The sequence below is a fragment of the Camelus ferus genome, chromosome 2, assembly GCF_009834535.1.
Source record: "Camelus ferus isolate YT-003-E chromosome 2, BCGSAC_Cfer_1.0, whole genome shotgun sequence".
Lineage (NCBI taxonomy): Eukaryota > Metazoa > Chordata > Mammalia > Artiodactyla > Camelidae > Camelus > Camelus ferus.
In genome coordinates this window covers 41,797,872-41,818,238 of record NC_045697.1, presented here as the reverse complement: position 1 = coordinate 41,818,238, position 20,367 = coordinate 41,797,872, and the positions used below count along the sequence as shown (strand labels likewise).

At 34.8% G+C, this 20,367-nt stretch overlaps 1 protein-coding gene across 6 annotated transcripts in view; it reads left to right on the top strand.

The window, feature by feature from the left end:
- Positions 1–20,367, top strand: part of ARHGAP24 (Rho GTPase activating protein 24) — a 635,766-nt gene that overhangs the window by 553,471 nt on the left and 61,928 nt on the right. For all 6 annotated transcript variants that reach the window (XM_032498758.1, XM_014563767.2, XM_032498782.1 and 3 more), the window contains one exon: positions 16,960–17,082. In XM_032498758.1, coding sequence (XP_032354649.1) covers positions 16,960–17,082 — 123 coding nt within the window. The remainder of the gene's footprint in view (positions 1–16,959; positions 17,083–20,367) is intronic.

Genomic DNA, 20,367 nt, shown 5'->3' with positions numbered 1-20,367 from the left:
GAGGGTTTATTGGAAAATATTTCTCCTTCTGATTTATTGAAAAGATCAAAAACATTGTGTTTAACTTTTTCTTAAATGAGAAACTTTGTACACTTCTATACTCCATGTGAGAGAGGAGCAAGGTCAAAGAATTTTTCTGATTAACTGAACACTTTGATCTTTTGTCAAAAGCATCTAAAATCTAAAAATCTTCTGATATATGCTGAACCTGAGGCCATGCTAAGAGCGTGGGTATGTACTAGTTTTGATTTTACTGCAGCTAGGCTATTGCAACTGAAAACTGAGCTTTTAGCTGTTTTTGTTCTTGTTAAAAATCTTATAATTTGTTCACCTCAGGAGTCTTATATTTTATAGCCATGAGATTCTGTGTGTTCTTTCCAGAATGTAGTTCAATAAGTATAAAAATTATACTGTTAACTACATAAAGAAATATACTTTAAAACGTCCAGTTAGTAATGTGAAGCTACTGCAGTATGCATCTGAAGACTTAAAACTGCTTACACTTTGAAGCATTCTTTAGACTCCACAACAAAACAATCAAAATGGGGTGTTTAAAACATCAAAATTACCTTAGGAGTTTTTTTAAAAATACAAATTTCTAGGCTGCATCCTCAAAGATTCTGATTCTTTTGATCTAGATTGGACCCAGGTAGACCAGTTGTTTAAAACCCTTCCCAGATAATTTTTATGTGCACTTTGGAAATCAGTATGGTATAGTGACCAGCATAAAAAGCAATATTTTCTATGGTGTATTTCATAAAACACAAATCCCTTCAGATGATTTGCAAAGAAAATTTTCTATAGGCAAACATGTGAGGGATGCTATGCAAATTATCCCTTCTGGAGTTTTTGTAGAACATTTCTAAATATTAAGATGCAGAAGTCCTGCAGAAATGAAATCTGTTTAACTTGGTATAACCTGTCATTTCTCAGAAGGATTTGATCCTAGATAACTTATCACGTGGCCTCCCTAACTGGACCATGAAACTTGTTTTCTCCAGAATGTCCTTGGAGAAATGCTACTAAATGAAATTTGACAAGACCCAAATTGTTATTTACATCATTACTGCTTTTTAATGCAATGATTATGATGTCTTTGAGAATGTGCAACATTTGAAGCTATTGAGAATTATTTTACCTCTGTTTAGACCTATGACTGGAATATTTCTATTGCCTAACATGGCATCTAAAAATTAAATATTAAAGAGTCACACTATTTTTGCATGATTTGTTTTCTGATTGCATGAAACCATCAGGAAGAAAGCAAATAAATAAATAAATACATATAAGTGGTTTGTTTCAGTGGCTTAGGTGGCCATCCCTTGAAAGAAAGAATGATTCTGTGAAGCCAAACTACTAAAAGTTCTCTTGTCACCATATTATTAAATATCTGATAAATTGAAGTTTGGAGGCAAATATTTTGTTGGTGAGTGATCCTTTTCACACCACAAAACTTTACAAATAGATTGGTTAAAAAAACAAATTACAGATTATACTTCAATAAAAAAAAATACAAATGCTTAATTATTGCCTGTAATTATAGGATCAAACCTAAAATTATGATCAAGGGCCAGGGGACAGAGAATTTGTCAAAATTAGTTACTTGACTTTTTAAAAAATTTAATATAATATGCTCAAAAGAAGTTTGAATTATATTTTTTGTGTTTTTCTTCCATTAGGAAAAAAATATCAGAGAAGTTCTGGGTTTGTAGGTAGAGATACAGTCACTAGTCTAAGAAAGGAAGCATTTTAATAACATTAGAAAATGTTATAAAAGAGGGAGGACAAAGAATCATTAGTTTTACCTTCCGGAAAAGCAGAGAAAGGAGGGTGATTTGTTCATCAGCATCTTGTCAGGTCACATGGTCCAGTCACTAAACCAGGCATTTCATTCAGGTAGAAGAAATCTTCTTTAAGTCCTCCTCTACTGACAAAAAAGATAATCTGCTGTTTGGAGTTGTTAAAAGGCAGCTGTGATAGTGGACTTTTACAAACAACATCTGTATTCACACTATACCCGTCCTTTCTCCATTCTTCCTTCATCTGAACCACCCCCTCTTGTTCCATTCTTTCTTTCCTTTTGGAAAGTGACCCTGCACTCCTCACTCAGTGAATTTTATTGACAATGTTAAGCAGGTAAATGAAGAGCCCAGCATTCCATGTGTTCTGTGTGAAGAGGAGTTTCTCTTGCATTTGGTTTCCATTGAACAGTCTTATGTGGAACGTGAGCTTACTCCTAAATGCGTACAAAGAACACTACTTTAAATTAAAATGATAGCAGGACTGTCAGAAGCAGTCCGTTTCCCACTCACATTTAGTGAAGCAAAGGAAAATAAAACTCCATATACCTAGTTTCAAATATGTAGATGATCTGAAATTGAATCCATGGGTTACTTTTCACATTGAATTCACCTTGGTTGGTTTCATGATGCTGTCACCTGGGTGCCAATTAGTACACTGGACATCTGCCAAGAAGGAGCTGAAATAAAGCCATCGGCTCAATTCATCTTGGCACCAAGGTCACTGCTAAGCTGTATTTAACCTGGTGCTAAAGGCCAAAGCCATTGCTTAGTCCAGGAGCTGTATTCTATGCAGGAGCTTTATAATAAAGAGAGACTATGCAGGCATTTTTTTTTCTTTTTCATCCTTCTGACAAAAGAAAGATAATGAAAAGCTATCACAAATATTTCAGAATTATGGCAACCACTACTAGCATAGACAGTGAGTTTCCCAGCATACAAAAATGTAAGAGAGCTGCTTATATCACTCTATTCTGTGTCTCATAGTCAAATAAAGGGGGACAACCATATCATCTGGGAGACAAGGAGTGTGCTTACATGGCACATATGGGGGTTTAGAAAGAGGGTATTAATTGGGGTTAATAATATTCAAACTAATAGGGCCAGGATCAATAATCGTGATATTGGAAACTAAGACTAAAGGAAAAATCAGTAATAGTGACCCTTTATTTTGGTTTTGTTCATTGTGGATTTTTATGCTAATTTGCTTTTGTTAAATATGCTATTAAAATTCATTTATCTTGATCACTGAGTATTTTGGTGCTCCTTAAAATTTTGTACCATTCTAATCCTGGCTCTGCAAACTAACATAAGCCAAAAACTCAGATCTATGGAAAATTACCGAGAAACTAAAATCACCTTACTGACCCCACATTTCATATAAGTAAATAATAGATCTCCAGGTTTCATCATTACTAGCACTTGAGATTTTTTTAGAGCTTAATATTGGGCATTAAAGATGTCAGCCTCATTGGAAGTTAATAACAGATTGATTCTCAGCCGAAATTTTATGAGGAGCAGCATAAGGGAGATGTGGCTGAGCTACATGAAATTTGTGATCTCCTATATTTAAACAGGGGCCCTGGTCAGGGCAGAGTCCTCTCACCCACTAGTTCACTCTATTCTTTGTGAATCAGGGCGACATTTTTTATTATTTCTATTTTAAATAAAGGAGGTGGTTAAAGTTCTGGCAGGAGAGCACGTATTAGTGAAAATGAAGACAATATGCAAGGAACTGACTGATTTTTAAATCTTCATTGTAGATGCAAAATGAAAAGAAAATTAAATATGATTTGCATGAAGCCTTGTTTGCTCAGACATCTTGCAGTGGAATAAGGACTCAGCCTTAACCAAACTCTGATCCCCTGTATTGGATTTTCAAATTACCACCTTGCTTCTCTGCAGTTGTTAATATACTCCTAGTGTTAGTATGTTCCCAGGTTCTAGAAAAAGAGAAAGCTTCCCTGTGGCCAGCTTATCATTTGATATTCCTGTAGCTGCCAACTTAAAAATGGATAGCCAAGCAAATATAGTTTGTTTTATTTAAAATTATATATTTAATTGTTCAATATATTTTTCTCACCTGAATCCCTTTATGAAACCTAAGTAGATCTATACAAATGACTTCAATTAAAAGAAGTATTATCTTGATATTTATCAAGGATCCTGCTTCTCAGAGCTTAGACACAGACGAAGGTCCAGAGCATGTGGAAGCCAACTCAACCTGAGACAGCTTCACTGCAGAAGAGACATCTGAGCCAGGTCTTCAGAGACACTGAGCCCCCCATGCACTTACATTCCCTCCCCACCTACAACACTACTTCGACTTTGAGACTGTTTATCAGAACACTTTTCAAGTTCCACTGCTTTCACAACATTCTTCCTGATAAGTCAATATTTATTTGTTACTTTCTTAATAAATGATACCTTTTATTCTCTGTATCATAAATGGTGGCACCTGTTTTCAGCTCATGCTTTCTTTATAATTTTTTTTCCATTTCATGCTTTGTCTCCTTAATAATATTATAATGTTCTGGGGGAGAGATCATATCATAAATTCTTTTTGTCCTCCTCACAATGCCTTGGCAATCCTGAAAGTATATCAAATTAATTAACTTAAATTAATTAATTGTAAGTTTGTGGCATTAAATTGCTTATTATTTTTTGTTTGCAGTGAAGTTTCTACTTAACTAAACTTTTAGAAATGAGAAGAATGTTGTGATTTAAAAGGTACAAAGTGCATCACTTACTTAAACTTAAATGTGCTAATCAGAGTCCCAACTGAAAAAAGGGACAAACTCAAATTAGGATAATTTGAAGGTTTCAGTATACAAAGGTCTTGCCTAAAAAGTGTAGATGGGGTTTGGGGGGATTACAGACAATAGTGAAAGAACCTGGGTCTGATCATTGTGAAGGAGCTTTTCCAGTCTGACATTTAAAGGGCACGGGTAGAGGGGTTTTAGTAAAACTGAAAAAGAGTGCCATGTGGGAAAGTCTTTTAGGGGCGAGTAGTGATTTTTGGTCAAAATACAGAGCCAAGCCAAGGCAACCCCTGAGCTAGGGAGTCAAGGATATAAATATTCTAATCTCACACTTCCTCCCTCCTGTCTCCTCCCACGGCTGCCTATTGGCCACCCAATGGAAAGCTATGGGGATGGGAAAGCACCGCTATCATTTATGCAAGTTAGTCTCCGTGGGCAGGAAGCTGGGTGGAAAAGTGCAGAGAGCATATCTGAAGGGGCACATGGAGTTATCTGACACATTATCTCTTAATGGAACCTGCCCTGATACTTAAAAATTTGTACCACTAAGGTAAAAAAATAATAATAAACATAGATTTGAATGCAGTAAACTAAATGCCTGTATGGCGCCACTCCACTTTAATTACAAAATAAGGTTACGTATGTTATTCCATAAATACACACAAAGTGTTCTGGGAGTCAGAGAGGGAGGGACCAACTGTACTTGGAGCATCAGCAGGGTTTCTCATTTGGGTAAGATCTTCAAAGGCCCTAATGAAGAAAGGAAGAAGGAAATGCTATGCAGAAAGTACAGGGTGAGGCAGGAAAGAGCACAACAGCGTGACTCTGAGGAAACCCAGAACAACGGGAAAAATGGAACCTGTTTAGACCTTACTGCTTCCATTCGTTAGCTGTGTGATGTTGGGGAATGAAGAAAACCTCTCTGATGCTCAGTTTTAGCCTCTGTAAAATAGGCACAGTAATTCTTCCTTCACAGGTTACTTTTTACTGATTAAATGAGATAATGCATTAAAAAGTCCAGTTACTAGGAGTACTCTCTCTAAACTCAGAGACTATCGTTTCCAAATTCTCATTTTACATTACAAAATAATAACCTGTTATTAGGCTGAGAAACTATAGAAAAAAGGAAAACAAATATGTCATCAACAAAATAACTTTCTAACTTGGATTCATATGGTAACTTTTATCTTGGGTGGTAGAGCACTTAGTGTAGTTGGTAAGCAGTCCCACTGTTTTCCCCTTATATTTGTTCTCTACTGGCATCTAATTTTGGTACTGAATAATTTCCCGTGATTTTGCTCACGTCTTCCTTTGTAATATATTGTAAAGCATCAAGAAGCCTTCCCCAGGGATTTCAATATGTTTTAGGTCAAGCTTGCTTGCATATTAAAAAGCAATAAATAATAAGATCCAGTGAATGGAGTCTTATAATTCTCCAATTCTCTATTCATTTATTCAAGAAAGTTCTTTCAACAACTATCATAGCTAGTTCAGGCTTGCTTTCTTCACATCTGAATAGGGTCAGATTTTTCCCTCATCCAAAATATTGAGTTTGCTAACTTTGAGTTGTTTACAGACTATTGGAGAGAGACTCAGAGACCTTGATTTGATCTTGTTTTCAACTACAAAACATTCTTCTTCAAGAGATAACTGGCTTTATGTGCCTTTTCTCTTTCTACCTTGGTGTATATGTATAAACATATGTGTGTCTATCCAGTCCTTTTATGCTCTTTCCCCCAGGCCCCCCCACAACAAAAAAAGATCAGGAAAGAGCATCTATCTATTACCTCTTTGGTGACTTTCTTAAGTTATATTTGAAAAAATATTCTATTATTTCTCATTGGATTTATTTTTAAGAAATCTTGCATCTAGTTGAACAATATGCCCATCAATCTGCCAATCTGTATTCAGAGTTTAGCCAGATTTAGGTTGGTGATTATATATGAATTAGACTGTATACCCTCAAACAGCAAACTAGTTTGCTGACTTCTAATGCTACTGCAGACACCCATGGGTATTCATTAAATGTTAATTAATAAAGATATGCTGAGTTGAATTGACTTGTGGATTCTGGCTGATTGCTCTTCAATTTAAAATTATGAGATATATCAGCAGGTGAGATCTAATTTTAATTTATTGCGTGTGTCTAGAAAATTGTAGAACTTGAGGAATTGAAACCTGTAGATATTTGTGCAAGATATGCAAAATAATATGTAATCCAAAAATGAATACACTGTAAAAGGTCTGAGAACTTTTTGTAGGGGCTTTCCTTGCCTTTGATTCTATTTAATTTTAAGAAGCTCTCAATTTGGATTCAGTTATCTAAAATTCATGTAAAACTAAGTCACTTCTTAGATTTTTAGTGTACTTGTGGATAAATGGACAATTATGAGACCTTTAAACAGCCTGGTGTTGCTCTGAATGAACATCACACTCCTCTCGGCTAAGCACTGTGGGCACTTTTTAAGGTTTTGGAAGTAGTTGCAGATTATTTTGAGAAGTAGGAATGAATTCTTGAAATATTTTAAGTTTCTTTAGCTTTATGATGAACATCTTAAGATGGTTCTCATTTGTCGTAAGTGATTGTTAAACATAAGACTCCATATATATATTTCCAGCCTGCAAATGGTTATAAGGAGTCCTTGTTTTAGGGAAGAATTTCAGGTTTTCATTTATTTGCATACTTAGTATTATCTAAAGTTATAAAAGTACTTTTTAAAAAGCCCCCCAAAATCCTTCTATATTAATTCTGATATAATTAGCCAGATTAGCCCTAATTTAGAGTAAAAAGAAGTTTAGTCTTTTAATAAGATAGATTTGATATATTTCTGAGCATTACAATTAATTTGTGCCCATTAAGGATTTTTTTTTATTTAAGGGGGTGCTTTTTGTAGGCACACATTCCTCAGTACTACTTGTATTGAAATTAATATTCCATTAATTAAAGATGTAGAACCCTAGAGTTTTCTGAGCCTTCAATTGTAATTCCAGTTTTTCTCATTTTATACATAAATCTAGTAAATTGTATGTTATGGTTAAAGAATAACTTTTATCTGTTTTTTATTAAAGCGCAATAAACATGAATTAGACAAATTAAACTTCTCTAAATATTTAAACATTGTCTATACACGAATCTAAATTCCTGAGTCATTTCAAACCATATAATATATTTAATTCTAATAAGTACTTCTGTCGCCTTCCAAGGCAGACAAAGAAATCTACCAAAATCATTCCAAGTAGGTAATGAATACTTGCCAACCCATTATGTTCAGGCATTCATATTCAATATTTTTCTTTCAAAAATTCAAATATTCACTTGTATTAGTTGAATTCTGCCCACACATCCTCTACTTGGTTTTGAACCATCTCTTTACCAACTTATTTGTGTTGAAGCGATCCTACACCTTCCTTTAATAATAGAATTTCCTGACTTTTTAACCCTGATTATATGATCATTATATTGATGATATTGAAAATTGATGGACTAACCTATCATAAATAGTGAAAGATTTTAATTCCAGAAAATTTGAAAGGAAATTCAGCTTTTTGAAATGTGTAAGACTGAATTAAGAAATCCTGCATACCAGGAGTCATGTTTTAAGGAATAGATCAAATGATCAATAATCAGCCTCAATGTAGTTGAGGTTGTGTGTGTGAATACAATGTGTGTGTATTCATATATGTTTATTTTAAAAGAAATCATTATGAAACTTGTTCATATCGCCAATATGAAATAAAGTGTGTTTGTATCACCAATATGAGAACTAAAAAGAGAACAGCTGCTCAGTGCTGTTTCTTTTTCTTTCAGTGATTCTCTTCTAGACATTTTACATATTTTGAAAGTAATAAACATTGGGGGGAATCAATTATATTAATCACCAGAACTTATTAAGGATTCTGAGGAGAGTGAGAAATTTTGAGCGCAGCTTTAAAGAAATACGGATGAGTCTTTAAATCTCCTCTCTGCTGCATCATCATTTTTCCCTCTCCAGTGAATAATTCCCATAAGAATGTAATGTTCTGTAATGTTCCTCGTCTGAAATCTCCTTGTCCTAACTACTCCCCTCTGAACCCATCATTGCCCATCTCTGCCCCTCTATACATTCTACCTAGAAGAGTTGTTTATACTGGCTGTTCCTGTTTTCTCTCTTCCATAAGCTTAAAAACACATTCCAGTGGTGATTTTACGTGTGCTGATCTGGTTGATCTTTCAAGGTCGTTAATGATCTCTGTGTTCCTAATCCAGTGACCTTCGCTTCCCCAAATCTGGTGGTCTGTACTCAGTCCTCATTCTGTTTAACCCCCTCAGCAGCATTTGACTTGCCTGATCACTTGCTTCACTTAGTCTCTCATTTCTCTTCCCATTTTCTCAGTCTGCTTTGCCGATTCCTCTTCCTTTTCTCAGTCTCTAAAAGTTGGAGCTCACTTGAACATCATTTGCTCTATTCTAGCTACAGTATTCCCTGGGGACCTCATCCAGTTCTATGACTTTACATTGATGACTTCCAAATCTATGTCTTCAGTCTAGACCTTGCCCCTGAACCTCAATCTTTGTTTGGTTCCCTGCTGTATCCTCAGAACTTAGAATAGTGACTGGAACAGCACAGGTACTCAATGAATATGTATTGCATAAATGAATGGATGTTCTGCTTTACCTCTCAGGGTCACTGTAGAAAGCAAACAAATCAAGAGATGTGATAGTAATTTGTAAACTGTAAATTATCATGCAATTGTCAATTGATATTATTATTAATCTTGCAGTTTTGCACTGCTCAAAAATAATAAATGCAGTGGGATATGAGAGAATTTTTAAAATTCTAATCTATATCTTCAAAAATGGTATGCATCCCCAAATTTAATGCTCTGTTTCATTCATCAGACTCTGAGCATCAAGGAAAGAGGTATAATAAATCTGTATTCAAGTGTGAAAATAAGTGCTCTAATATTTGCTCTGATAAAAGTATGGTATCTTTAATGCATGAGGCCCACAAATTTGCTAGACTCAGTAATCCCAACTTGAATGGCATGTCCTTGCAAAACTAGCTGCAGAGTGTTAATCATTTACATTGCAAATAAGCAATTAGATAAGTTATATGATTTATAGCTTTAAAGCTTAGTACTTTCTGGCTGAATGGCTGTCACTGAAGGAATAAAACGTGGATACAAGCTAATAGGATGAGTGTGGTTGAAATACATGAATTCTAAAATTTATAGCCTCTGCCTGCTGTAGGAAATTTTCTTACCAGAGTAGTAGTTCTCAAACTTTATGATGTATCAGAATCTTCTGGCAGGTGTTTCAAAACAACAGATTATTGGGTCCTACCACCACAGTTTCTGATTCAGTTGGGCTTGGGCCCAAGCATTTCTAACAAGTTCTCAGTTGCCGCCCATCCTTTTAGACATACACATGGTTTCATCACACTTGGAGAAGCACTGCAATAAAAGATGTGTTGCTATGTTCACGTGGAGTATAAAGTTCAATGTGACTCCAAAACATTTCCCCAGAATTTTCCAATATTCCTCAATATGAAAGTCATCATTTGTACTGTTGTGGGACCTCCTGATTGAAAACTGCTTCTAAGTTTAGATTCATGCAAGGCAATACACTCTGTCTTGCCTCATTGACGATGAATGGCATTCCATTTGCTACAAGTTGTGGATTGTTGCATCGGGACTTGCTTCCGCTGTGACTTCCACCTGTATCATCATTGTTGGAGTAACACCGATCTGGATATACGTGCCACTTATTCTATATCAATCAGATAAGATTTTGAATTCATTAATCTCCCAAACTAAGTCAACCTAAATGGGAAGACATAAATTCTAGATACTTCAGCTTTTCTAAGGAAACGTTCTATTTTTATTTCTCAGAAGTTTTAATCAGAAGAATTTAATTAGATGCTGAGAAGGAAGTGACTAGATAGATTCTCAGCCTCTGATGTAAGTAAAAGTCAAATATACTATTGGATTCAAATTGAGATTCTGTTGACTGTTCAGTTCAATCTGGGAAACAACTAACCGATATGCAATAAATTATATCATTTTATGGTTAATATACTCAGCACAAAGAGTAGGATTTTTGAAAGAATGGGTCCAAGAAATGTGAAAAGTTAGTGGAAATATAAATTATGCCTATTTAAGGTTTTAAGTTTTTCATTAATCATTTAAAAGTAAATCTATCACAATTGTACTTTGAAAACATGACCATGGTGAAAATCAATAATTTACTTGGAAATTAAATCAGTAGTCACTCTCCTGTGAAAGTACTTTTCTTAACAAATATATTCAGAACGTTTGTCCAAAAATGTTATTCCTACATTTTAAAAGATTCATATTATATTTACTTTATCAAAAAATTTTAAGTTCAAAATTATTATAATGGCAATAATAATGACAGCAGAGCATCCTATGTCCCAAGCACTGCATAGAATAGTTTATGATACTGTTATTTTGACTATTTCACAATAATGCTATGAGACAGGTGATCTTGTCACCCTCAGTTAAAGCTGAGAGATCTCACAGGTCGTTAGTGAGCAATTTGAACTTGAGGAGTCTGGCTTCACTGTCTTAACTCTGAATCATTTTTCAGTACTTCTTTATACGCACATATTTGTTTTTGCAGTTTGATCCAGGCAGCACTTTTGCTCTAATATTCACACATTTGGACATTTCTTATAGTGAAGCTTGTAGAAAGGCAATCAGAAGTAACTTGTATGGTCCATGCTTTCTATATCTGTAGCCAAGTCGACTCCCAACAAGTCATTTCTAAATTTAATTATTAGAAATGTACCACAGTTAATTAATACCAATCTATAATTGGTTATAAATGTCCATTTTATAGCTACTTCTAGCTAAAATATAATCTAACTATATGTTGTAGGATGATTCCTTCTTATAAAGAGATTATGACCTAGTAAAAGGTATAAAAATATGTAAAATAATATAAAATATTCATGAAATTAAAATGTAGCATTACTTTTACTATAATGTGATGTAAACATTTAGTTGTGTGTTTGTCGTGTACTGACCACAAACTACAAACAGAATGATTATAGCCATTGGCCTTTAATTAATTCTCATTTCCTGGTTTAAGGGTTTTAAAATTTTCAAAATCTCATTAAAGATTTATGCAACTTTTCTATTGACAAAATGCAAAGAAATGTTGCTGCTCTGATATTTTGAAATTAACTTTTGAAGAAGAAATACTTGGAAAAAATTTGATTAACAAAGCATACCAAAACTTAATTTTCAGATAACAATGTCTCTATAATACACAAAACAACACGAAAAAAATTAAATATGATGTTGAATGTGAGGCCAATTTGTTTTCTGGCCTTATTTTTTAAATTATGTGCTGTTTTATTATTTTCGTTGTTGTTGTTTATTAAGAGGTGATAATCTCCATAGAAACCTACAATTTGTTGTTTACACTTCACATAACTTGTTGTTTTCCAAGTATCAGTCTCCATAAAAGGGTAGAAATGTCTTTCTAGCTCAGTAATTTTCCACTGAAATACTTCAGAATTTACTTCATATTTTGCAATTTTTCATTAGAGTTCTAATAAATATTCAGACTAAGTTTTGAAGAAAGTAATGCTTAAAAAAATTAAGACCTTGCAGTAGTCTGAGTGAAAATTAGAAGTGCTACTCAGAACACTAAATTATTTTTCTGTAATCTCTAATTAATTGAATAGTATGATAGGTCTAGTTTTGACCTGATTTGTAATTGGGAATGAGGAAACATTTTGCCTTTGAAATTATTAACAGTGTGAGAGTGTTTGCCAAAATGTCCTCAGGTCAGTACCATGAACTCTGCTTGCAGACTGAACTCAAATATCAGTGACCACAGTTTCCTTTGGGCAACTTGTTTTAAATTTAAATACAAACAAGTAATTCACTATATATCTTTAAAACTTTGTTTACTTGAGACGATACACATATAATCCTTCACTTCTGATTAATTGTTTTGCTTTTTATTTCATAATTTTGACAGTTTACCATTATTTTTCTCCAAGGAAAAAAATCTCCCTTGGTGACTATTTCTGGAAATTTCCACACAATGCATTCAGTAAAATGTTTCCTTAAATATATTCTTTAAGAAAGGTAGCAGTCTCTTTCACTGAAAAGTCCTAGTTACATGACGGAGTCTACACTTTGAGCAGTGTCAGTCTCCTGTCCCAAATCTTCCCTTGGGAATGGACTCAGGGATGCATTTGGGGAAAGAGGGAGAAGAGGTTATAGGTAAATTAATGAGAATTCAAAATTGAACAATTTTAAGCAACCTTGAGTAAGATTAGTGATAATTATCTTCCAGCTTTTCTTGGCTTTTTATGGATTAGTGCTTTAATGACCATACAATTCTTATCATTTGTTCTTTTCAATAATTTTTCGTGAGGATAAAATAATACATGGTAGAACATCTGGAATAATACATGTATTATAAAACAAAATGTGGTTGAGCATCTGCAAAGTGCAGAAAAGTATGAAAAGAGAGCAAAATAACTTCCAAACCTAGCATTCAGAGATAATCATTATTAAAATTATTGTGTATTTCAATCTAGCATCTTATTTATCTGGCTTTCTACCTTTATGAAAATAGAGATGATATCATATGTAAAATTTGTACCTTTCCTTTTGTATAATAAAAGCTCATATTAATAAATATTCTTTGAAATCCTATTTTACTGATTGCATCATAAAGAATATTAGTCATACTCCTATAAGCATTTAGCATGTATATCTTAGCATACCATATCCAATATTTCTCTTAAAGATTTAAAAATTCTTTGTGCAGTTTTTCATCAAAAACATTATTATATTTTAAATTATTATTTTATAATTATAAGAGGAGTTGAAATTTTCATATGGTAAATGGGTATTTGTATTTCTTTTTTGAATTAACTATGCATCTAATACAGATTTCTTTAACCTATTTTTAAGTTTTACTTGAAGCTTTTTCTTAGTCTATTAAGTTCATTAGGTTTTTCTTCAATCTGTCTTTTAATTTTTGCAAAAGTTAATCATGCCAAGAGTTTTATTTCGGAGTATTTTATTTCTGGAAAGGAAAAATTCATATCAAATCTAAATATACAGAAGCTCCCAATGAAATATACACAACTTTCAATTACATATACATGAGAACAGTTGACTGATGTGACCTAGTTAACTTAAAATCACAAACACTTGAAGAGTTAACACTGGCACCAAAGCATTGCTAACAACCCCAGTTAACATCTAAAAGTGTATACTATTTACTTATACATTGTGTCCTTTAAAATGTGTGCAAATCCACCATCATCTAAAGTACTATTAAAAAATAAAAATAAAACTGCATAGGTATTTATGTTCAAGCAGAATTTAAGATTGGAGAATGTGGACTGGCTATAATTTTACACATGTATATGTCTATATTCAGTATAGTACATTTATATGGATTGAAAATGACTTCCTCAGATAGTCTCACCCCAGTGATAATTACATCTCAAGTCTGCTTGTTAAAATTTCACCTTTTGAAGGAATTTTAGATTCACAAATAGTTAAATAGTTAAGCCCCCTAAAGAACTGACAGAGTGAAACTTGATCCACCTGGTTGAAAGTCAATATTGAGTGTATTCATTTATCAAATCATACATTTAATCAATTGTTTTTGAGCCCCTTCAGTTGCAAGGCACAGTACTAGACTCTCAGAACCGAAGGGTTATGAATTAGAACAGATGGCATCTCCAGTTAGAAGTCACGTAGTTTTAGTACAGAGAATTCAGTTCATAGCTATATAAATGTCTCCAGTCGTTTTAATCACATTCTTAGCAATGCATCTATATTTCCACTGAGACTCAGAAGAAGTTTTTCTAAATCTTTTCCCCCTCTCTTGCTGATTCACTGAGGAATCACGATCTATATCCATGGGTGAAATCCACAGATGGGATTTCATATCTGTGATTGGCAGTCAAAATGAGACTTAGGGTCAGACACATGGCACCACTGGTAGAGATAGAGCATCAAATGAAAAGTCAGAGGATAATGGCCGGTTGTGCTTATCATTCTCTGTCTTCCCTGCTTTTGGGCAGAAACACACTCCAGGGCTGTCACTCACTCTCATTACTAGGGCTGTTTCTGCCGGGGCTGAGAGTGACACAGCAGGATATTACTGTCTGAACTGCTCTGCATCCTCCAGGCAAAGACAATAATTAAAACACTCTGATTTCAAAAATGGCAAATTTTTTGGCCCAGCACTGTGGTATAAGTGGATCAGAATACAGAATAAATGTCTGGTACTGTGCCATGCCAAATGAAGCATCTTTTTCTTTTGTCATTTAGTTCTTTCTGCCATGTGTATGTCATACAGCCATGCATATGCACATTAAAGTGTGACAAATTTCCATCCACATACACTGTACAATTTTAACGTGCATTGTTATGTATCAAAGAAAGATAGACTTTAAAAAAAACTTCCTATGTGCACCAAGCACTTACTAGACATTCTAGACTTAGTTGTCTGTCTCTGAAGTCAAATTAAATGTAATATGTCCTTTTTGCATTTATAGGTGTTGGAGACAGTTAAATGAGACTGAATTAATATTTACAGAATTTCTTTGAGCCTAACACAGTGCTAGTATTTTAACTTTATTTTACTTAATTATCACAAAAATTTACTATATAGGGATTATGGTTTTTAAAGCATGACTAAAGATACTGAGTTTCCAGAAGTTAAGTGATTCCCCAGAAGTCAAACAGCTAATATAAAATAGAACTGCAATTTCAGCTCAGTTTTCTCTGATTTCCCAAACCTAGATTTTTCAGATACAAGCCGCTTAAACTGATGACTGACCTAGGACAGACCTAAAGATGTAAGAGGGTCGTTGTTTCCCTGATAGTGAGATGGTCTCTGTAATGTGAGAAGGCTAGTCTTGTTGATTCAAGAGATTTGTAAACATTAGGAAACTGATTTGATGTGGTCCCTCACGCACATAACCCCATTCAGTTGTATTAAAGTGTAAAACACCATTCTGGCTGTTCAGTTGGTTGGCTTAAAATTTTTTCACTTCTCTAACCTAACCCCTCATCTGTTCTGTTAATTTACATCAGTGCTAGAAAGGTTTTATTTCTCAACCTGGTCCATTTGTATAAAATTTGGTTACAAACTCAAATGCCTACAGAGCTTTGTGAATGTGGTTGGATGTGAAAGGGTCGGGAGTGGTGGGGATCTGTTGTAAATTGGAGGCTGCAAACTCCTCATAAATGTGTTTGATTTTGAGTCCCTTCAATTGCAAGATGCGGTACCAGGCTCTCAGAACTTAAAAGAGTTGGGCAATAGAATAGATGGTATCTCATCTGATCCACTTAAAAACAAACAAAAAACAACATCTCAAACTAAACGCCTGGATATAAATTAATCCAACCCATGCCTGCAAGTTTACAGCACTTAGTGAAAATTAAATGTTCATAGATATTTGAGTGCTTTAGAAGTGAGTATAATACTGGAATGTTATCAGAATTCAGTTAAATATTTAATAATCTATTTTCTTAATTATTCCTTCTGTGAGCAACCCTTAACTATTTTCAGAGAGCGTGAAGTGGTGCAGTCACTGATACTTGTCTTCAGAAATACCCCTTTAAACATAAAAATACCTTGAGGCCTCCAGCATTTCAAAGTGGATATTAGAGATTATAAAGGTTTTAAAGTGTATGAGTTGTTTTGGGGGTGGAAGTAAGAAACCATCAAGCATGGAGGCACTGCTGGGGTTTCCTAAAGTTCACCCTTACGTGCAAGGGCTCTCTGGGAAGTTGATTTGGCCATTGTGACTGGCCAGCCTTGTGTCTTCTTCTTTTGTTTGTCCCCCTGAAGGTGTGATCTGGGGGAGTAGGCTCCCCTTCCAGGACAGAGCAATAGAGGAGGATCTCTGGGTCAGATTTTCACACGTGGCTCTTTTCCCCTTCCTAGGACCGCTGTACCATGATGTCCCAGCGTCCTCATTGTGTGCATAAGTCGTACTCAGACTGTTTCAGCACTTGCTTCACATGAAAACCCAGGCTCTGTGGACCACTTTTCCATCTTTCATTTTGCTTTTGCTTTTTCTCCCTATTCAGCAGTGCAGTGTGAATAGACTGGATTATGAGTTAATGCAGGCCTGTGAGTTGTTGCTAGGACAAAAAGCTAGGCTTTGTTTGGGGAAGGACGTTTGTTTGCTGGCTTTCTCCTGGAAACAGGAGTCTTTCCCTTTTAAGCAGATTGTTTTTCCCACGCTGAAACCATGGTAAATATTTCCGATTCGTTGCATAGAACCTAGTGCTAGCTGCATTAGGTGCAGTCTGTGTTCCAGGAATTTCCTGGGAGCCCGTTGATGGGGGCTCTTCTGCTGAGCACACACTCATGTGTTACTGCTGCTGTCTTCTTACAGGAGGCGATCGAGATCGGATGACAGCAAATCATGAGAGCTACCTCCTCATGGCGAGCACCCAGAATGATATGGAGGACTGGGTCAAGTCCATCCGCCGAGTCATATGGGGACCATTCGGAGGAGGTGAGTGTATTTTAAAATCATGGAAAAACAGAAAGGTAGTCCAAACCTGTTCTTTGTTTTCTCCAGTCAGTGCCACAATCAGCTCCTACTTTCAAAGGGATGAATATTAAAATAAATAGTAAACAATCCATGTATTGTTAGGCAGATACCTAGGTAACTCCTAGAAGTTTAATTTATATCAAATATCATTAGTAAGCAACCTTCATCCATGAATATCTTGAATTAGAAAAAGGGATAATATTTTTCCTTTATTTTGGATTTTTTTTCATTTTACTAATAATAAACAGTTATGAGCCTAAACCATAAATGTAGATCAGTTAATAACATGCAGATATGGGGCAAAAAATATTTTGACTATAGTTTTGGAAGAGATTTCAGCCCCCAGATGCTCAGTGGTATCAAAGCGGAGTGGCAAAGCATTGGAAGAGAATCGGATAATTAGTGGAGTGAAAAAAAAGGTTTGTCATCAGGAAAGTGTTTGTGGATTTGATAAAAGGTTTTTTAAAAAGTCTTAGTTAAGACAGTATAGAGAATGCATCATATGAAGAATAAACTACATTCTTAGTGCTATGAATAGAGCTAAAAGGAAGAAGGAAGGATAAAAGGTGATCTTTTCTATCAGGTAATATAAAATAGAATGGTATAAACAGAAAAAATATTTAGGGAAAAAATTCAGTAAATGGAACTGAAAGGATAAGGACCCCAAAATATTCATCTACAACCAACATGTATTTCCAAGAATATAAAGCCAAACTGTTTTATATTGAGATTGTTAAAATAAATGGTATTAAATTAAATTCATAATTTGTAAAGCAATTACAATTTTCATGTTTATTTTATATTCTCTTTTGCACATTGTCAGCACCCTGAATTCAGAGATGAATTTTTTTCCCTTAACGTATCGGATATCCCTTAAGCTAACAGTCAGCTTTACATTTTAGCATAACTTCAAAAGCTTAGTGTAAAAAAGTTGACAATTTAGGTTAAAGTTAAAATAGTAAAGATTCCTGGCAGACATGTCGATATTTTACAAGGGTAGTGACACATGCCTGCAAATTGTCTGTTCTTTAGTGGTCTCTCCTGAGGGGCAGACTCCTAACCGAAGTGACCATTCATCCCAGTTTGCCTGGTAACAGTCTGGCTTACAACTGTTGTCCCTGGCTAATTATTGATGGTGCTACCTTTCACTCTCACAGTGTCCTGGTTTGGGTGACAACTAGTATGGCCACTCTAGTCAGGCACTAAAATGGCTAGTAAGTGAATATAGGAAATGTTTGAAGAGGCTGGTGGGATGAGATTCCCCCCCCCCCCCCAGTGCCTTAGCAGAGGATTCCTCATGATTATTCATGAGAGGTGCATACTCAGCCACTGGAAGTGTGCTGCTACCTCCAGGGTCAAAGATTTATGGGAAAGCCTAGCGATATGTCTTTTCAAAGTTCCTGTTGTTTCTAAAGACCATCTTTTCCCCTCCATTATCAGATTTCTGGGGCTCCTGAGTTCAGGAGGATTCTTAATATTTGCTGGAAGTGGTACTTTTGTTGAAGGATTATTTCCATTATGTGTGCTGTTTTCTCCCTTTTGTCCTCTTCCATCTGTCCTTCTCTCAAGAAAAATGGAGGAGATCCAGTTAGTGTCACCAAATCGGTGGCCACAGGAGGTCCTAGGAGCCCAGGAATATCACAAATAACCCTAGTGGGGCTGGGCAAGAGCTATCTATTCATCTTCAAATTTATAAACCTAGAAGGCATACTCTAGCCGTTGATTGGTTTTTATACTTTATCCTGTGGAATATACTTCAGGGATTTGGCAAATGCTTGATTCAGATTTGCTTTTTTTGTTTGTTTTTATTTCATATTTATTTATTTATTTATTTTAATTGAAATCTAGTCAGTTTACAATGTTATGTTAATTTCTGGTGTACAGCATAATAATTCAGTCCTACATATACATACATATATTCCTTTTCATATTCTTTTTTTCATTATAGGTTACTGCAAGATACTGAATATAGTTCCCTGTGCTATACAGTATAAACTTGCTGCTTATCCATTTTATATAAAGTAGTTAATATCTTAAAGAAATATATTTTAGCATAGTGCACTTACCATAGAAACAATACTCCAAAGAATAAATTTTCTCTTGACCTTTTTGTTTAATTGAAGAGTATTATGAGGTTGCAAGGCAAGCTCTTAAAGTACTCATTTAACTTGCAAGAAATATTTTTGTGATTCATCTGAACGTCAGAATTTTCTGAAGTTATTACAGAACCAAACTGAATGCTGACCCTGATAAAAGACTGCAGATGTCACCCATAATCTTGTGTTCAAAAGCTTGTATTAGTATGGCCCCTCTCTACTGATTGATTGAATTTTAAAGAAATGTTATAAATTCGGGTTGAAGACAATAAATTTATATGACTAAGAACCCTTTTATTTACCATACACATTGGGATTCCACTTAGCATTTCATTGACAATAAGTTTCTCACCGATTAAGAGTATTTTACAACCACTATACTAGTTCAACCTGATATTTTGTAGATTAGGTCATTAAGACCCAGAGACGATGAATGACTTGCCGAGTGTCATACTGTCAGCAACATAAGTAGGAAGAAAACCCATCTCTTCTGGCTTGTGAGCTTCTTCCTGCACAACAGAGTGATCTGTTAGTCCTACTATGGGAGTGAAAACCCCACAACTGTAAGTCCATGCCTGATTGACAGTATATCCTTCAGTACATGAGAAAAAAAAAGGTTTTTGAAGTATGATAAGGATAATGCATATAATTGAGTCCTTCAAAGATATCTGAATGAATACCGTCAAGGAAGTGAAAACACAAACCACAGAATAGGAGGCGTATTTCCAGATTGTATATCTGATTTTGGGCTTGTATCTAGAATATATAAATAACTCTTAGAACTCAAAAATAAAGAAAAACCAAAAATCTGACCCAATTAGATTCACTTAAAGATGGGCAAAGAATCTGAATAAACACTTCTGCAAGGAAAATATACAAATGGCCAATAAGCACATGAAAAGATGCTTAGTGCTTATTAGTTATCAGGGAAATACAATTCAAAAACACAGTGAGATACCACTTCATACACACTAAGATTGCTAGAATCAAAAAGTTCAATAATAACAGTACGGTGAGGATGTGGAGAAATTGAAACCCTCCTATACTACTGATGGGAATGTGAAATATAGCTGCTTTGGGAAACAGTCCAGAAGTTCCTCAAATGATTAAACATGGAGTTAACCATATGACACAGCCTTTGCACTCTTAG